Below are 18673 nucleotides of genomic sequence, written 5' to 3'. Positions count from 1 at the left end.
TATTCCTGAAAAGCCCAGGGCTGCTGACCACCTTTGCTGTGGGAAGCCAAGAGCAGGGACCAGGGTGAGATCTGAAACGCCAAGGATGGAGCCTGCTGAACAAGAGGAGCTCTTGTTGCAGAGGGAGCAAGTGGGTGATGTTTCCATGGCTGGATGGGACCCTGCAGTCACATCCCCTCCTCTCCGTTCTTGGCTGAAGACAGAAAACCATCTCTCCGGAGGGAAATCCTCTCCAGAGGGAGCCTGTGTCTCTGTGGAAGGGTGGAGACCAGAGTGGATTATTTCTGTCTAATGGCACCACTTCATTGCAGGGGGAATATTTCTGCTCTCATTGTTCTTTCATCCCTGGGTTGGGCACTGCAGCTCTAGAACAAAAGTCTCTTATCCCCAAAATAGATGGGAATTGTTTGGATTGCTCTGCAGGCATCAAGTCACCTATTTCTGTGGGGACTGCTGGAATTGCAACTATTTTTCTCGGCTGACGTGGGAGGAGGATGGGGCTGGCAGGAGCTACAAGAAGGAAAGGAGAAGCTGTCAGGCCTTTCCCAGCAGAGCTCTAGAACTCACTGAACATGTGGGAAACGGAGAAATTCATCTTGGACTTGGAGCTCATCCCTATGAAAAGGAAAGGCAGGAGGAGAGTCATGAACCGAGGGCTTTCAGGGGCTGGTGTGGAGGCTGGAGAGAAAATCCCCACTTTGAGATGAAGCAGCATGGGGGGGACAAGTTTCCAAGTGTCCCAGCTGGGCTGGAGGATCCCTGCTGACAGCCCAGGGAGTCATTCCCTTCCCTCCCACCCACTCCCCAGCTGCTTTGCTGGGTTCAGACAAAAAGGGGGATTGTTTTCCATCCTCAAAGCCTCGTTCCTGCTTGGATGTTTTTGCCTGATCACTGCAAGGGGGTGAAAAGCTCCAGATGAGAAACAAGTCCCTGCCTTAGAGGCAGTCTAGTTCCAAACCCTGAAACTGGAGGTCAGATCCTTTTTCTGGACCTCTGCAGTGGGACTCTGGAAATCCCTGTCCCAGGCTGGTCCTGTTGTGCTCCTCTGGTGGAGCTAAACAGGTGCTGGCCCTGCTCCATGCCAGGTTTTGACTGCACATCACACTGAAACCAAGCTTCTCCAGCTCAGAAGCTGCTGCCATGTGGGTACCATCAGCAGATTGGTGCCTCTGCTCCCCTGCCTCCATCGGAGACCTGCAGGGCTGGGAGTGGGGAGGCTCTGCCCATCACCTGGGTATGGAGACTGATGGAAAATCAGACTCATTTGCAGGCTGTGAGCAGAGAGCAGAGCTTGGCCAGCACTGCTGCAGCTGGGCTCCAAGCAGGGGCCAGGTGGTCACTGCTGAGAGGAACTTAAAAGCCACCTTCTGCTTCCCTTTCCTCCTCTGCCTGGCTGCAGGGCTGGGGGGTGTTTGGAGGAATATTCAGCAAGGGCTTTGCCTGCTTTCCCCCCTGCCTGCCAAGCTCAGAGTTTGCCAAGGTTTTAGACAAGCCTCTATAAATAGAGAGCACCTGAAATTCAGCCTCTTTGCTGCTAGGAAGAGGAGCTGTGCTGCTGGTTTGCCCCTTCCTGACTGTGAACAGGACCCAGCACCAGGGCATGAGCCTGGGGGGGAAGCAGCATCCTGATGGCCTCTCCCTATGCAGCCACTGCTTGAACTGTGCCCAGAGATGGATGCAACAGTGCTGCCATCCAAGTAAGTCACGATGGAGTTAACTCAAACCTTCCAAAACTTCCCAGCAGGCTGATGGAGCCTGTGGGGGTGCACGGGGTGTGAGGCTGTTCAGCTGTCTTAGCAATTACTGCTGCAACTGAAAGAAATCTGGTGCAGAAGCTGAAATAAGCAAACTAGAGGGCAAGTCAGTCTCCTGGGGGGGAGCAGCTGATGTCCTTTGGCGTGGTTGTTTCTTTACCCTTAGACACCCTGCAGACAAACAAGCCCAGGGGGATGATCCAAGAGCATCAGGTTCCTTTGCAGGTGTAGAGAATCCTCTCTGGCACTTCTTGCTCCTGTTTGTGTGCCTAAGGGCTGCTCCAAACTGCCTTCCCTTTCCCAGGCTGACAGGAGAAGGGGCTGCAGTTACTGAGAGAGGCTGAGAGCTCTGGAGCTGAGGATTTGCTGCTGGAGGGGAAATTGCAGCTGATTGCATTGCTGGAAATTCCTCAGGAAAGCTGAGGAGGTCCTTTTAAATTTGGCTTTTCCCAACTGACAGGGCTTTCCTAACAGGATGGAGATGGGGGATAAAAGTCAAGCAATAAGGAAAATGATCCACTCCAAAGAATAGCCCTTGGTTAAAAACAGCCTGCTGTATCCAGCCCTTATTTATAGTGCTTAGAAGTGGGTCCAATGTCCAGAGCTACTCTGATTCCTGGCAAGGAAATTGAGACTGGGAAAAATTTAGAAAAATCCTGTCTTGTGAAGGAAAGGAAGGCAGGAGTCTGAAGTAACTTCTGCCCATCTGTAACTTCTACCCATTTATTTATGGCAACATGGTCATTGCAAAGCAGGGGTTGGGAACACAGTTCTTAAAGACTCAGGCTCCAGAAGTCAATTGGGCTTTGTCCATCTGTTCCCCCCCTCCTTTGATATGAATCTTTGGGTGGTGGTTACTGCACTGACAGAACATAGTTTGGGGCAATCTGGGGCTTTGGAATACACAAGGCTGGGGCAGAGCCTATGGATTTGGAAGGTTGGTGTTTCCCAGTCTCTTCTGGTCCTGGGCTGATCTGGGAGCCTGGGGCAGAAGCAGTGAAGCAAAGAGCTCCTCTGGGGGAGGTGATGTGTGTGGACAGCCAGCAGCATCTCTGGGTGGGGCTGGAGGATGCTTTGTGACATCCCAACAGTGACTCAGTCAGCCAGGAAAGAGGAGCCTTGACAGTCCCTGGAGACACAGGGCCAGAGGTGTTGGCCACTTCTGACCTGGGTTCTTATTGCTGGATGTCTAAAATGCTGGATGCTTAAAAGTCCTTCACTATTAGGATGGGAAGCAGCCTTCCCCAATGCCCTGACACTAACTTGGGGGGTTGCATGTTTCCAGAGTTATCTGTCCTGCAAGCTTTGTCATGTGTCCTGTGCTTTAGTGTAACCCTGCTGCAGGTAGCTGGAAAGCCACAGCAGTTCACCCCAAAAGTGGCTGTGACTTTGTAGGGTGCTCTGGGATGGAAGAGTTGATCTACAGGCTAGACCTCCCCTCACTGTGGGCAACTTTGAAGAAAAATAAAGCCTGTGGATGCAGGGAGTAAACATGTCTATTTTTGTCATTTGTCTTCCAAGTCAAACAAAAATAAGAGCTGACTTGAGGCTGGAGCCTGCAGGACACACTGCTAGCTGAGAACTGACAGCTCAGGGGCCTGACCCTCCTGCTGTGAGGCAGGATGGCATTCCTGGAGTCACTGGAGTTCAAGTTCATGCTCTCCATGCTCCCTCTCTGTGTGCACAGTGGGGTGGGCAGGGGAACCTTGCTGGGTGGTGTTTGGAGGAGAACCTGCCCTGGCTGGGGATGTTGGTGGTGATTCCGTCACTATCTGCATCCCCTGTGGCAGCATCCAGCTGAGCTCTGGGCTGGCAGGGGGCTGAGGACATGCAGCCTGCTCTGGTTATTGGTGCCACAGGGCAGTGCCCACCTCTGCTGGGCTGCACAAACCATCCCTGGGGCTCAGGAGGCAGCTCCCACCCATCTCCTTCCAGAGCTGCAGAGCTGCTTTGTGTCCCATCCAAACAAGGAATTTCCAAATTGCCATGCAGAGATGGATAGGCCCCTCCAAATAAAAACTCTGAAGTAGAGCTGTGTTCCCAGAAGTCTGTTTGTCCCATCTGCTGGCATTTGTCTCCGAGAGGATGTTGCATCTCTTCAGAACTTGTGTATTGTTGTTTACATCCCCAGAATGTCACAGCAGCTGCTGTGTGTGTGAGTGTCTGACCCTGGGGACACCCCATTCAAAGCACAGGAGATTGGATGGCAGGGATTTCTTTTTTCCTTTTTTTTGGTTCTGTTTTTCCAGCTGTTACCTGTGCCTGTGCTGTTCTGTAAGCTGGGGGGATGAGAAGGTGACCGACCTGAGGGCGTTTTGGTCAAAGCACTGTCAGGTGGAGAAGGTGAGGGCAGCAGTGACAGGGAGCTAAGCCAAAGCTGGGACCTGCATCCAGGTTCTGGTCACCTTTAAACAGGAGCAAATCTGGGGTGGGAAGTGCTGGCTGCAGGGCAGGATGCAGCCAGGGGAGAACCAACGTGTGCGTGCAGAGTCTTACTGGAAACAGGATCTGCCAATTACAGTAAAGTTTAAAAAGAAAAACAAAATTGTGTAAGATCTAATTCTTTTCCAAGCTGTTTTTTCCTGCTTCCACATATCCCAGCTGGATTTGCAGGGAGATAAAGGCTGAAACCTCTCCAGGGTGTGAGACTGGATGGCATTACATTGGTAGACTGACAATAAAAGAGATTATTTTAAGATGAGTAACACTTTCATGGAAAGAGTTCCTTGGGAAGTGAGTAATGGAAGGAAACCATCTCCATAGACCCACCAGCCCTGGCCAAGGGGCTCTGAACCTGCATCTCTGAGCCCTGGCAACCAGACCTGTGGCATTTGTAGCCCAATGTCTTTGTTTCCTCGGGGCAGGAGGCAGGACCAAGGCAGATGGGTGTCTGGGTTAGGTGATGAGATGCAGATGGTTTACACTGGGGCAGCACTTGGCTTCCTCCAGCCCATCGCTTCCACATCCCAGCTCCAGAACACAAACAGCACGAGAAGAACAAGTAGGGCACAGAGAACAAGGATGCAACTGGACTGGTCCTTCACCCAGCAATGGTTTGGGAAGATTTCTGCCTTTTTGGCTGGCAGCTCAACCGAATGTGAGTCTGTGCAATGAGAACTGAGGAATTTGTTCTGATGGCTGAATTAGACCCTGGTGTGATTTGCTTTGCTGTGTGATTTTTATTTTTTTATTTTTTGTCCCCTGGAGGCTTGCTTGGCAAATGGGACTACAAGCTGACAGCTTCCCTGCTGGAGTACCTGCACCTCCTGACAGCTTCATGGGTGCTGAGAAAGACACACAGCTCTGATGGACAGACCCAAACCACCCTGAGCCAGAGCAAAAACTCTCCTCTTGATTTCAAGGGGATGATCAAGCCCTCCCCATGCCTAGAGTCAGGCACAGTTGCAGCTGAGATCCAGATTTATTTCAGTGTAGGAAGCTCTGCTTTATGTGTCAGAAAGCAGACAGCAACTGCATTTGGTCACTGCAGGTACTGCACCAGGAGCCAGGTACCACCTGGGAGGGGGTCTCACAAGGTGGGTCACTCAGTATGGGAGCAGGGGTGTCCTGGGACCAGGATAAATTGCAGCCTGCAGCAGGCTGGGGGTGAAGCCCCAAAGCTCCTTCATGCTGCACTGGGTACCAAACTGGGAGGGCAGACACAAGCAAGTCCCTGGGAAGTGTAAGTAGGTGACTGAATCCATGGTTTCTCAGTTGGATCTGACTGCTTGTGCCTGCTGTGACTTTCCATTTGGTCACTGAGCTTGGCTACAACTTTTTTTCCACCCTGCACAGCTTCTTGGCCCCTAACTCCTGTTCACTTTTTAAAATTGTATTTTATCTTTTTTACCATTCCCAGGAGAGCAAGAGTCAAATTGGAGGAAATAATTGCTCACCAGTTCCCCAAATCTCACAGGCTTCTCCACGTTCTTCCTTTGCTTCTTTTTAGCCTGACTCCTTGGTCACTCCCCATGCTGAGGGAGATGGCAAACGATTGGTCTCTTCCTGACTGGGTGTAACTTTCCAGCTTTTCTCTAGTGGGAACATCTTGGATCTGTCCAAGAAGTAGCACATGTTGAAGCCTAGAGTCAAAAAAAAGGGACCGGTGCCACCTCCACCTGATGAGCAGGAGCCAAAAGCAGATCCATGGACAGCAGGACAGCCAGGAGAAGGGAAATTGGGTCTGGTAGGTTATTTGTTCTGCCAAAAAACCCTCCTGCACACAGAGGCTGGAGGGTCACTGCCAAACTCTTTTATCACCAACAACCTTGTCACAGGTTTGTCTTTGGGCTTGTGAGTGTATCTGAGAGCCTTGAGAGGGCATTTCAGGCCGGGCTGAAGGGAGATGCAGGCAGAGGGCAGGCAGAGCATCCCTGCCCCGGGGCATCCTCTGCCCGAGCCCCTTCCTGCCCCGGGGATGCTCCCCAGGGGTTCCGCTCCACCCCGGGCTCCGGCAGCTGCTCCGGGCTTGATTTTCACCTTACCCCAACCCCTGGGTTGTGCTGGGACCTGGGCAGTGCTCAGCCTGCCTCCTCCCAGCAGATTAGCCAATATCCCCAGGGCAGGGCACTCTCCCCAGCTCTTCTACTTTTTTTTTTTTTTTTTTTTTCCTCTTTATATACGTGTTTTTTCCTTCTTCTCGTTCATTCCAGAGCAAAGCAGCACTGGATTTCTCTGAGCGTTGTTTTTTCCTCCTACACACACACACACACACACACACACACACACACTCTGATACTTGGCCCTCTGCCTGTTCCTCGCAAGGCCAAGGTTTTATCTATAGGGATCTATTTTTTCAGGCCAGCCCAGCTGCAAGCAGGCTGCCTGCGAGTGATCCCGGGGCAGGGAGAGGAGCAGCAGCAGCAGCCGGGGTGCTGCCTGTGCCTCTCCTCCAGCTCCCCCTGTCAAGATGGATTTATGACTTTAAAAGGAGTCGAGGGGAGGGGGGGGTGGAAGGAAAATTGCCTTCAGGAGGCAGAGCTTCCACCACAGCCCAGAAAACGCGTCAAGGAGCAGTTGGATCTCCAGGCATGGGCAGCACCTTGGGATCTGGTGGATCCTTCCACGGAATATGAGTGATCTGAAGCCTTCCATCTGCCTTCACAGAGCCCAGCTTTTGGATTTAAGGGAGCTTGCCCAGGACCAGGCTTTGCTATGTTGGCCACGATGGTGATTTCTCTTGCTCTGTGGCTGCAGCTTGCTGCTGGACAGAACACACCTGAGAGAGGTGAGTGCCTGGAAAGGCAAGCTCTTGTCTTCCTACTTTCCCCCATTTAATACCTCCTCGTCCTTCCAGCTTCTCATAAACCCCTTTCAGAATAAAAGCTGAAGTTTTGTTGCTGCTTTAGGTGTGTAGCTCTACTTGTATATCACTTTGCTGGCACAAGGACAAACCAAACCAAACCAAACCAAAAAAAACCTTTCTAAAATTGTCATATTAGAAAGATCTTTGGTAATTTATTTTTTTCCAGTAGTGGAAAGGAAAGTGTTTCAGAAACTTGCAGAGTTTAGTGTAATCATGTGGAAAAAGTCCTGACTCCTGGCTGCTACCTACACACTGAGCAGGAGAAGTAAAGACAGTGATGGATCCTGTTCCTGTACCTGTTCTGCTCTTCTTTTGCTAATCTCTGTAATTTGATCACTGCATTTCCCCTTTAAGATGCTTTCTCTTCGATCCTGTTCCAGGAAAATGATTGTGGGTCAGTCTCACAGAACTGACAGCAGGGAGGAGATGGAGGTCTCATTCCTGGTTCTGGGCAGACTCAGCCTCATGCTGGCTCAGCTGATGCAGGTTCTGCAGTTCTGCCTCCTGTTCCCAAATGGGAAGAGGTTCTGTTCCTTGGCTGGAGCTGGCTGCATCTGGCTCTCAGGGCACCTGGAAAATGCAGAGCAGCTGGAGAAGAGGAGTGACCCTCTGGTCTGGCTGGAGAGGAGGTTCTCAGACTCAGCCCAGGCTGCTGGTGTGCAGGGCAGGCTGCTTGGATCCAGTTCCAGGGTGACAGAGGTGGCTGAGGAATGGCACAGCTGCCAGTGGCACTGTCACAGTGCTGGCTGCCCATGGGGACAGTGGTTATTGCTGTTGTCCTGCCTGTGCTCTGCCAGGGAGTGCATCTGGCACTGCCCAGGCTCCAGAGGAGGTGGGGAAGCCAAGCCCTGGCCAGTGCCTGGCATGGTGTGTCACTGTCACACTGAGTGGGGCTTCCACACTGCCCAGCACCCCGAGAGGACACGAACCTGAGGGTGGGCAAGGTGCCCATCCCCAGCAGCTTTGATGTGGGGACCTCCAGGGCAAGCAGCCAGCCTAGGGGGCTACTGGCCATGGGCTAGTGCTTGCCTAGGGGTGTGCCAGGAACACACAATGAGAGGAACTGTTTGAGAGGCAGGGGTGTGGGTTCATAACTCTGTTTCCTGGGGACCTGACAGAATGTGAGTGATGGTGGCTTTATTCTCAGCTGGAGCAGACAAAGGAAGCTGCTGGGTGGCCAGAATGTGTTTGTGCAGCTCAGGAGTGATCAGCTCCTGCAGGGCAGTGCCTGTGGACTTCATGCACCAAGGCACAAAGTCAAGGCAGAGCATTCCATGACTGTTTTCCTCCTTGGGTCCAGAGATCTCTGCAGCAGCATGAGGTCCAACCAGCTTGGGGGCTGAATAAATGAAATGTAAGTTCCCACTACCTGCTGCTCTGGGCCAGCATCAGCAGCCAGTGACAGGGATGTGACCCCAGGGGTGCAGCAAGTGAGGAATCGAGGTAATTCCATCATTTCAGCACTCCTGAGGCTCAGCTGAGACAGAGAAATGGCCACAAGGATCACAAGAGGTGGCACCCTGGCTTCCTTCCTGCTGGAGGGGCTGTTTCTGAAGCCCCAGCCTGGGATCCTGATGAGCTGCAGAGGTGGTGTGGGCTCTGAGTCACCCCAGGCTGCTCAGCTCTGTGCCAGGCAGGTGGGGTGGGCACCTCCCATGGCACAGGGACCCCTGGGGCAGGGTTGTGAGTGTCAGAGCCCTCCTGGGTGGCTTGCTGGGACCCCTCTTTTCCTGGGAGAGGCAGTGGTGTTCTCCTGCCTCTCACTGCCATCCCGAGGGGCCCCAGGGAAGCCTCATCTGCTGCCTTCTCCAGCCTCCAAACCTGCCTCCACTTAGAGCACAGCTATTTTTTTTTTTCCCTTGTGCAGCCAAGCAGAGAGGAGGGAAGACAAAGATGGAATTTAAAATAGAGTTAACCAAGACAGGACAAGATTTTTTTTATTTTTTTTTCTTTGGCTGCTAAAGCCTTTGTCCTCTACAAGTTCCATGTAAGTCAGCATGTGTTCAGGTCCCCAGCAAAGGGACCTCTGGAAGCTGATGTCTCCTGTCAGCATCTCACTGGAGCCTGGGGAGGTCTGAGCAGCTGCTTTTCTCCTGGAAAACAAAACCAAAAACAAAAACAAGGAGAAGAAGTGACTCCCTGATGACACTTTGCTCCCATGCTGACCCTTCAGAACACCTCTTTGTGCCACTGCTGTGTCTCCTGTCCATCCCAGGGTGACAACAGGATGCTGCCCTCTCTCCTCTGCTCTTCCCAAGGCTGTGAGGTCTGCAGAGTTATTTCTCAGCTCTTCAGCAGCAAAGGCTCTGGCAGTTCAGGGGGCAGGGAAGTGCCCCTTTCTCTCAGGCTGGAAATGAGGAATCTTGGTTTGGCATCTTGCCCTACTTGATTTTTAAATTTTTTTTATTTATTTTTTTTTTCTCCATAAAGCAGGGAAAGGGCTTGAAAACCTCGGCCGCTTGCGTAAGGCTGGGATTTGCTGCGGGCTGGAATCTCTGCAGCCCCACCTCTGGCAGGGATGGCATGTTTGTGTTGGAGGAAGGACAAAGAGCAGGGAGAGGGATGAGGAAACTGGGAACCTCAACCTGCAGGGAAGGGCCATGGGGTGTCCAGGCACTTTGTGAGTGTCCCCAGGCTCCTCTGCAGTGAGGTCCTCACTTGATGGACCCTTTCTGCTGGGAAAAGCCACACAGGAGGGATTTCTCTCCATCTTACTTAGGGCTGAGGTTTCAGGCAAGGCAACCATGATGGTATTTCCCTGTATGAAGGATTAACCTCTGTCCCACCCACAGGCAATCCTCTTAGTTCCATGTACCTGGCTTATTGCTGCTGTTAACCACTCACTAACCAGCTCTTGTTGCTAACCAGTACTTTTTAGGATGTCAGCATTACTCCCAGCTCTCTGGAGCTGCAGGGTACAGTCCAAGGTGCAGTTTGGCAGGGGCTTGGCTCTCAGCTTTGCTGTTCCTCTCTTTGTTCTGTGCTGGTTCCCCCCACATGTGGCCCTGTGCAGGTCCTGGGGTGTTGCTCACACTGCTCCTTCCTTCTGCACCCCCAATTCCCCTGCCTTGCAGAGCCTCCCAGCCCCTGTCATCTTGTTTACCACTTGTGTCCTTTGGCCACTGATCCCTGCCAGGGCCAGAAGCTTTCACAGCTCTTGGTTGCAGTGTTCAGGAGAAGACTGGCACTCCTCAAACTGGTGAGGAGCAAGAAGGGGGGGCAGAGGAACACTGTTTTCCTCCTGGGAGGAGGTCATCCTGATGCCAAGACCTGGCTGGCCAGCCAAGTTGGTGGCTTGTACTTCTTCCAGCAGAGGGGAGAGCAGGGAGTTGTGGCTGCCTCTGTTTGACCTGCTTCATGCAGCCAGAAGCTCCAAACCAAGCCCTTGTTGCTCCAGGAGCTCCAGGAACCCATGGCAGGACCCATGGGTCACAGGTTCAGCTCTGCCTTGGGAGGTGGTGATGAAACTGCACGTGGCTGTGGGCAGGCAGGAAAGCTTTCTGGGCTTTATTTTGATTTTCTGCTGGGTTCTGGATGCCAGGTTGGGGGGTGTGTGTCTGTGTGTCTGTCTGTGTGTCTGTCTGTCTGCAGCACAGGGCTGGTTGTAACCCATGGAGCTCCCACTCCTCCTGGAGTCACCCCCAACTGGGTTTGATGCTCTTAATTTCTGAAGGCTCCATCTGATGTCTCCTGATGCTTCGTGGTGGTGGATGGGGTATGGCTCAGCAGAGTGGTTCCTGGGCTGGGTCTGGTGTTTATTTGTGTGTTTAGAGATGGGGTGTGCAGCATTCTGCCACCTGGCCCTTTCTCCTGGGTGTCCTCCTCATTTTGCCACCTCCTGTCCCTCTCTGGGGGCAGTGCCCCAGCAGCTCCCTGCCAGGCTCCTTGCTGGCCCTGCCCTGACACAGCTTTGCATGAGCTGTGTCCTTGGAGACATTAACTTTACAGGAGCCCTTCCCCTCTGGCTGCTGCTTTGGGGTTTTGGCTCCACAGGAGGCTTTGGCACCAGGGCACACATTGCTCTAGCACCCCACGTTCCTCATCCCTTCAGGAGGGCAAGGAAGAACCTCTGGTCCAAGGGTTTCTTCCTCCCTTCTCACACCTCAGAATCTGTCAGAGGGTGGTCGAAAGAATTCCAGATTCCTTAGTGGTATTCCAGATATTGTAAACCTCCCAAGCTCAGAGAGTGGTGGAAAGAGGAGGAGTCCCCTCTATGTTTGTGCTTCCCACACAGCAGTTTCATTGAAATTTCAAGAAAATGGGTCAAGTGGACAGGACACACCCTCAGAAGCATGTTCTTCCTGACACGTAGCCTTCTGCTGCACAAATGGGTTTGGGCAGCTCTTTCCCAAACATCATCTTCCAGAGCCCCTTTGAGGTGCTGCTTCTAAGGCTGCCTGGGAAAGGAGCTCAGCATCTATTCAGAAAAAGGAAAAAAAAAAAAAAAAAGCAAGAAAACATCGAATTAGGCAGCTTTGGAAAAGTGATCCTGGGAGGAGTCCCTCCCCTCCAGGCTGCCCTGCCAGCAGGGGTGTAAATCAGGGAGCTCTCTGCTGGTCCTGTGTGGACACAGTTCCAAGGAGCAGCCACCACCCCTGGGAAATCAGCTCCAGCAGTTCCTCCCATCAGCTTTCTTTATAATTTTGTTGTTTTTCCCAAGGACAGCTCATTCTTCTCCCAGGCATTGCTACTCTCCTGAAATGCCAGAAACCTGCCCCTTGTCTGAGACCCAAAAGCTGCTGCTGACCTCGGCCATTGCCAAGCCTGGGTCTTGTGAGCCCCACTTTGCCACTTTCTTTCTTTCTTTTCTCTCCTCTGGGGCTGCTGCAGATGATTGCAGCAGCTCTGGGGTGGCAGGGGCTGCTCCTTGGCAGGGGACAGGGCTGACCTGCTGGCTCAGGCTGCTGAGGAATGTTCCCAGCTCCTGGAACATGTCCACCACCTCCTCCTGGAGCAGAAAGTGCTCAGATGTTGTGTAACAAGAGGTGTCAGTGCAAGCTGGGGTAGCTCTGAGGCTTTTTTTTTTTCCTGCAGAAGTCAGAGGAGGATCCAGAGCTTGTGGGTTGGATTTGGAGCACTCCCCTGATTCCTGTGTTGGAGCTCTTGCTCCTTCCCACGTTCTCCACCTTCCAGTTGGGCTGCAGAGGGTCAAAACCCTCCTGGTGAGGCTGCCATGGGGTTTGCAGTGCTGGCACATCAGGAGCAAGATCTCCCACAGCTCCTGCAGTGCCAGGTCCAGTGCCTGTTTCATCCCAGTTCTTCCATCATCTCACCTGCCTCTCCTTTCCCCTCCCTGGCTTTGTCCTCAGAGGCACAGGAGGCTGTTCTGACCCTCTGGATCAGGATGAGCAGCTCTGAGGTCCCACAGGGAGACTGATCCCATGGCAAGCACTGGGATCTGCCAGCCCAGGGCACCCTCCTGCACTGCAGCTGGGGCTGTACCCAGCACCAGTCAGACCAGACCAAGCTTTCCTGGGCAGGGAAGGGCTCACACCACATCCCTCACCCACTTCCCTCTCTTTTCCCCTGCCAGGTTCCCAGCTGCCCATCTCCAACTCCCAGGGGGACCTCCTCTTCCTGCTGGACAGCTCGGGCAGTGTCTCCTACTATGAGTTTTCCAGAGTGAAGGAATTCATGTGGGACCTTTTACGACCTTTCAGCTTTGGCCCTAAAGATGTCCAGACCAGCATCATCCACATCAGCACCACACCCACCATGGAGTTCCCTTTTGACCGGTACCAGTCCAGCAGAACCCTGCAGCAAGCCATCCAGGACACTCAGCAGCTGATGGGTGACACAAACACAGGCAAAGCTCTCTCCTATGCCAAGGAGAAACTCTTCAGCAATGAAGCTGGTGCCCGGCCAGGTGTCCCCAAGGTTCTGGTGTGGGTGACTGATGGTTTCTACACTGATGACATCTCTGGGCCCATGCAGCTGCTGAAGGACATGGGGGTGACAGTCTTCATCGTCAGCACTGGGAGAGGGAATTACCTGGAGCTGTCTGCTGCTGCCAGCCAGCCTCCTGAGAAGCACCTGCACTTTGTGGATGTGGATGACCTGACCATCATCACAGAGGAGCTACGAGGTGCTATTCAAGGTAGGGTTGGGCTGTGGGCACAGGGCTGGATATGGCTCTGCAGGGCAGGGAGTGTGAGAATCCTCAGAACCCCAGGGCCCTGGGAGGGCTTTGGTCCCATCAGCTTCCTCAGACCCTTCTCTAGGGGCAGATGTGACTTCCATCCTGTCCATGCAGGCACAGCAGCTGGCAGGCACCAGGATACCCAGCTCCTGCCCACAACTTGGCATTGCTCTCTCCCAAGAAGCAATTAAGGATGGTGGTTGCAACCAGCAGTAAGGCTGCAGGAAAGGAATGCCTTTTGTTCCTTAAATCCCCTGTTCTAACGTGTCCTGCAGCTGCCAGATCCACAGCCAGACTTGGCCAGCACAGTTCTTGGAAGCAAATCCCAGCCCTGACTTGTTGGGCTGAGCAACCCAACTGCTGCCTCCCTGTTGCTGCTGGGGCTGTGGCCATGGCTGGGCAGGCAGCAGAGCTGATTTTTCAGCAGCCTTGTATTACTAAAAGCATCCAGGAAAGGGTCCAAGGAGACCCAGAAGCTAGCATCTGGGCCAGGAGACAGGCATTTGGTAGCCAAGAGGAATGCCTGATGCTGATCTGCATGCCCCAAGCCCTGTTCTCATTCCAGCTCTTGGATGCCACGGGGGTGGGAGTGCCCGAGGTTGCAAAGCAGGGGCTTGGCCTCAGCTTCCCAGGTGCCCCTGGATTTGTTTGGAAAGCTGAGGGAGTTACCATGACTTTGCAGGCTTTCCATTCATTTTTGGGAGGTTCTCTCTCCGTTGGAAATCCTGCAGTTTAATTCTGCAGTTGGCTCCTGCTGTGTTGGGTGGTTGGAGCTGGCTCTGGAGTGATGCTGGCTGGCAGCCTGGATGGGCAGGGCACAGGGATGGGAAATGTTCCTGCCTGCCTGGGAGAGCCAAGGAACAGCTCAGAGGAAAAACTGAGGCTGATTCCTTGGGGCTGGGGAAGCTGGCAGGGATCTGGAGCAGCTCAGAGGAGGAGAGCTGATCTTCTCCCAGTTAAAAGACAAATCCTTTGGGCAAGGCCAGCTCCTGTTCCTTCTTGCTGAAAGGTAATACCAGAAGCTTTCAGGAGTGGCACTCTGTCTACATCTTTGTGTGCCACTTTCCCTGGAGCTACGGGCAAAGTCCTGTGTGTTCCCAGGAAGATCAAAGAACGATGGAATTCTGCCCAGGATGGGCTCAGGAGACCACAGGTGTCAGGACAGTCAAGTAGCAGAGGAATCTGAGGGCACACAGAGCCTCAGAAGAGGTCCTGGTGTCTGGCATTTGGGGTTTGGGACTCCAAGGTAGCAGAAGCCTTGAGGAGAATCCTGAGTGCAGAGGAGAGGGAGCACAAGAGTGGCTCTGAGTGCTGAATGTCACAGCACAATGGAGCTCTGTCAGCCCAGGCAGGCAGTGACTTCAGCTGGGATGAATGTCAGCAGTGCCCAGCTGCTGCCTGGCCACTGGCTAGGAGTAGGAATGACCCCAGATTCCAGCTGGGACATGTACATGTGAGCTCTGCTCTGAGGGGCAGGAGTGATGTGAAAACCCAAAGGTTGGACCTTCCCCAGAGGGTGCTGCTCACTGAGGTGCTGTGAGGTGGTGACTTCAGCTGCCACCCAGGCTTGCTGTGTGCTCCGTGTCCCAGCAGAAGGGTCTGCATGGCTGGGCTGTCAGTGTCAGTGTCAGCAGGGGTTCCTCACTGCTGTTCCTCTCCCAGATGTTATCCAAGCAAACCGCCTCCATGCCGTGGATGTCACCTCCAGCAGCTTCCATCTGCTGTGGCCCAAGCTCCTCTCCCAAGAAACTGGCTACTACACCCTGGAGTATGGCCCCGTGGGTGATCTGGGAAGGAAGAGGACAAAGCAAGTCTCTGGAGCTCACACTGACCTCGTGCTGAGCAACCTTGCACCAGAAACTACTTATGAGGTGGCACTCGTTCCTGAATCCAACATCCACTACTTCCCTCCCCAGACAGCAAGGGTGACCACACTGCCAGGTAAAACATCCACAGGGGGGAAACACCCTGCTGAGCCTCAGGTGCTGGAATGCCATCCTCATCTCCCACCTTTTTCTGTTGCTTGCAGAGGAAATCAGCCCAGCTCAGGTTCTGATCTCAGAATCTGGGCCACACAGCTTCCAGGTGAGTTGGGCTCCTACCCCAGAGAGTGTGATGGGCTACCAGGTCCTGTATGGACCCCTGCCTGGCAACTCGGTGAAGCTGCTGGAGGTGGATGGGCAGCAGAATGGAACCGTGGTGGAGAACCTGGCAGCCAACACCACCTACCTGGTGACAGTGACTGCCATCTACAGGTCCGGGAAGGAGAAATCCCTTTCTGCAAAAGCCTGCACGCAGGAGGGTGAGGAACTGGTGGGCACACAGAGGTCTCAGAAGTGGGGCTGGTTGCCTGCATGGACCATCCTGCCTCTCTAGGTGAAGGCAGGGGACTCGGTCAGGCTTGGTGACCTGGGGAGGGATGGGGAAAGAGGGATGCTGGAGGTGCTGGAGGAGAGCAGAAGATGTGCCACCAGGATGTGGCAGATGGAGAAGGCATCCAAAGGGAAAGCAGGCACAATCTGAGTGCTGTGAGGGGGTGTGGGCTGCCAAGCTGCTGGTGCAACCATGAGCACAGTGGCCTTGGAGGTCCCTGAACCTCCCTAAAGGAGGAAAAAAATTTCCTTTCCCTCCTGTCCCATGCAGTGTCTGTGCTTTCGGGGTGGTTTAGCATCAGAGGGGTGGAAAATGTCCTCAGCAGATGCTTGTGCTCTGATGAGGCACTTGTCAGGATATTTCAGGAGGCAAAGTCTAGTTCAGAGTGGGGGGCTCAGAGCAGGACAGCAGCAGAGGGTGAGGGAGGTGGCCAGGCAGTGCCCAGCAGTGCCAGCACAGGTATTTGGTGCTGGTACCAGGACAGGGCTAAGGAGGACTGATCCCCTCCAGTGTGAAGGTGGAGGCTGAGGGGCTGTTACACCTCTGGCTGTTGCACCAGCCTGGCTGGGGACCCCTTCTCAGCACCCCCAGGAGGGACAAGGAGCTGGGTAAGGACCACTCCACTGCACTCTCACAGTGAGATGAATTCTCTTTCTCCAGAGGGCTCCCGAGTCAGGCACCTTCGCTTTGAAGACATGGGTCCCAGCACCCTGAAAGCCTCCTGGGATGCTGCTGATGGCCCTGTCCTTGGTTACAGAGTCAGATGTCGCCGGCACATCGGGCCTTCCTCTGTCATCAGCGTCTCCCCCCAGGTCCACAGCGTGCTGCTGACAGACCTGCCCCCAGGAACCCCCACCCGAGTCTGCGTGGAGCCCGTGTACAGGAATCAGCCCGGACAAGGGCTCTGCCGCAGGGTGCAGCCACAGCCGGGTGAGCTGCGGGCTGTCGGCAAGGGAAGGGTCCTGCTGGGACCCGGGATGGGGGGAGGTTCTCACGGCTTCTGGGCTTCCACAGAGCTGGCAGAGGTGCTGCCCCACACGGGCTCTTTGCCCCGTTTTAAGGACAATGCTCCTCCTAACGGGAGCTTTGCTGAGCGGGGCAGGCAGAGCATCACCACTGCTCCTGCCTTCCCGGGGGCTGGCCACGGGGCAGGGAGATGGTGACACCTGCACAGCTCCTGGGGCACCGTCCCCACCTCCTCCCTGTCCCCAGGAGACGCTTGGTGTCCTGGGGTTCTGGAGAGGCTGAAGGAGATATTTAAAAAGAGATGTTTAAAAAGAGCCTGGATGTGGCACTCAGTGCCATGGGCTGGGAACCACAACAGTGGATCAAGGGTTGGACTGGATGATCTCTGAGGTCCCTTCCAACCCAGCCAGTTCTAGGATTCTATGAAGGGAGAGCTGAGGGCAGTGCAGGAGCTCAGCCTTCTCCCCAGAGGAAGGGAAAAGCCTCCCAGGATGGAGGGCCCAGTCTGGGGCATGGGTGGAGGAAGCTGACATTGAATTTATTGGGGTTTTTTTTTCATGTTCTTCTCAGCTACAGAAGCCCTGAGATACAAACACAACCCGAGAGCATGACAGACTCTGGAGTGAACTGATTCCAGGCAGAGAGAGGAATCTTGCTTGGACAAAGAGGAGGGGACAGGAGAGGAGACCAGAAAGCTCAGAGATCATCTCCAGCCTGCTCTGTCCATGGAGGTGTCCTGGCTGTCAAACCTCAGCCAAGTTCTCAGAAAGCTTCAAGGTTTGGCTTGGCTGGATCAACCAATCCAACCGATAAATCCCAAATCTCTACCTTCTTTTCCATAAATACTCCTGACGAATAAGGAACAAACGGCCCAAGGGATGAACCCTCACTACTGCTTGCTTCCTGCCTGCTCTCTATTTATGAAGTGTTGATGCAGTTTTGTCTCTGCAGCATGGTCAGTTCTGGGCTGTTCTCCCCTTTCCTTTTGGGCTCCGGTGTGGCCAGTTCCAGCCCTGGTGCCAGCAGCCCCTGGGATGGACACACATGGCAGGAGCAGCTTTTCCTCCAACTCACCCAGTGCCCTCCAGAAGGAGCTCAGAGGAGGCAGCCAAAAACTCCAGAGCCTGGGGGATGGGAGGGGAAAGTGTGAGGAAGAGGAGAATGAAGATGTTAAAAAGTCTGAGTGTGGAGAGGAGATGGGGACAAAGCCCCAGGCTGCCTGGGGGGAGGCTGGTGACCCGGTGACACACAGATCCCAGATGGAATCTGGTTTTTCCTGGTGTGGGCTCAGCCTGGCTGCAGGTTGCAGGGCTGTGAGGAGGTGTGCTGGCTGTTCTGGTGCTGTCAGAGGGCACAGCTTCCCTCAGCATCGCTCTGTCTGCAATGCACTGGTGACTTGTGGGACCCCACAGCCCCTCCATCACCTCTGGCACTTCCTAAAGGTGCTGGGAGGGACTTGGTCCCCGAGTTTGTCACTCGTGGAGTGTTTGGGAGAGGAGGGAGGGGAGTTGTGCATTAACGAGTCATTCATTAACGAGTCCTTCATTAACGAGTCCTTCATTAACGTGGTAAGAAGGTTTCCCGTGATTGGTGCCCTTTGTCATGAGCTTTTATCCCTCATCTTGTTGGGGACTGTGCTGAGGGGCAGGTCAAGCCCCTGGACTCCCCCCTGCCATAAGATCCTCCCGTTTGTTCCCTGCTCTAGGGCAGCAATTAATTTTTGCACAGCTCCCTGCAGAGGTCACTAACTCATTAACCTGTCACCACCGTGTCCCCCGGTTGGAACGTGTCCCTTTGATGACCATTAAATATCCAAGAGAAGAGCTGCTGGATCATTACCTCCTTTCTGGTGGCCCTGGGTGTTTGGTGCAGCTTTTGTTCTCTTCCAGGGGATGCTCAGAGAGAGCAACGAGGATGGGGAAGGGTCTGGAGGGGTGAGGAGCAGCTGAGGTCACTGGGCTTTGGTTGAGGTTGTGTATCAGGGAAAGGGGTTTTTCACCCCAAACACCCAGAGGTGTTTCCTCCCCAGCGAGGTGGTGAAGCAGTGTTGGGATGGTGGTCCCAGCCCCGTGGGGTGGTCCTGGAGGTGCCTCCATAGGGACAGGACTGGGACAGGGTGGTTCTGATGGGTCCAAC

At 53.9% G+C, this 18673-nt stretch overlaps 1 protein-coding gene across 2 annotated transcripts; it reads left to right on the top strand.

Annotated features, from left to right (window-relative positions):
• Positions 1–6501: 6501 nt before the first annotated feature.
• VWA1 (von Willebrand factor A domain containing 1) lies at positions 6502–18354 on the top strand. 2 transcript variants are annotated; one of them, XM_030463867.1, is made up of 6 exons: positions 6502–6981; positions 12593–13156; positions 14861–15139; positions 15228–15500; positions 16232–16501; positions 17108–18354. In XM_030463867.1, exons 1-6 carry the CDS (start codon positions 6909–6911, stop codon positions 17146–17148), a joined length of 1500 nt encoding a protein of 499 aa, XP_030319727.1. In that variant the 5' UTR covers positions 6502–6908; the 3' UTR covers positions 17149–18354. The 2 variants fall into 2 exon arrangements, with proteins under 2 accessions (XP_030319727.1, XP_030319728.1); XM_030463868.1 differs by lacking the exon at positions 17108–18354 and having other exon boundaries at positions 16329–16489.
• The last annotated feature ends 319 nt before the right edge of the window (positions 18355–18673 follow it).

This window comes from Calypte anna, chromosome 21 (assembly GCF_003957555.1).
Source record: "Calypte anna isolate BGI_N300 chromosome 21, bCalAnn1_v1.p, whole genome shotgun sequence".
In the NCBI taxonomy this organism is placed as follows: Eukaryota; Metazoa; Chordata; class Aves; order Apodiformes; family Trochilidae; genus Calypte; species Calypte anna.
This window is presented reverse-complemented; position numbering and strand designations above follow the sequence as displayed.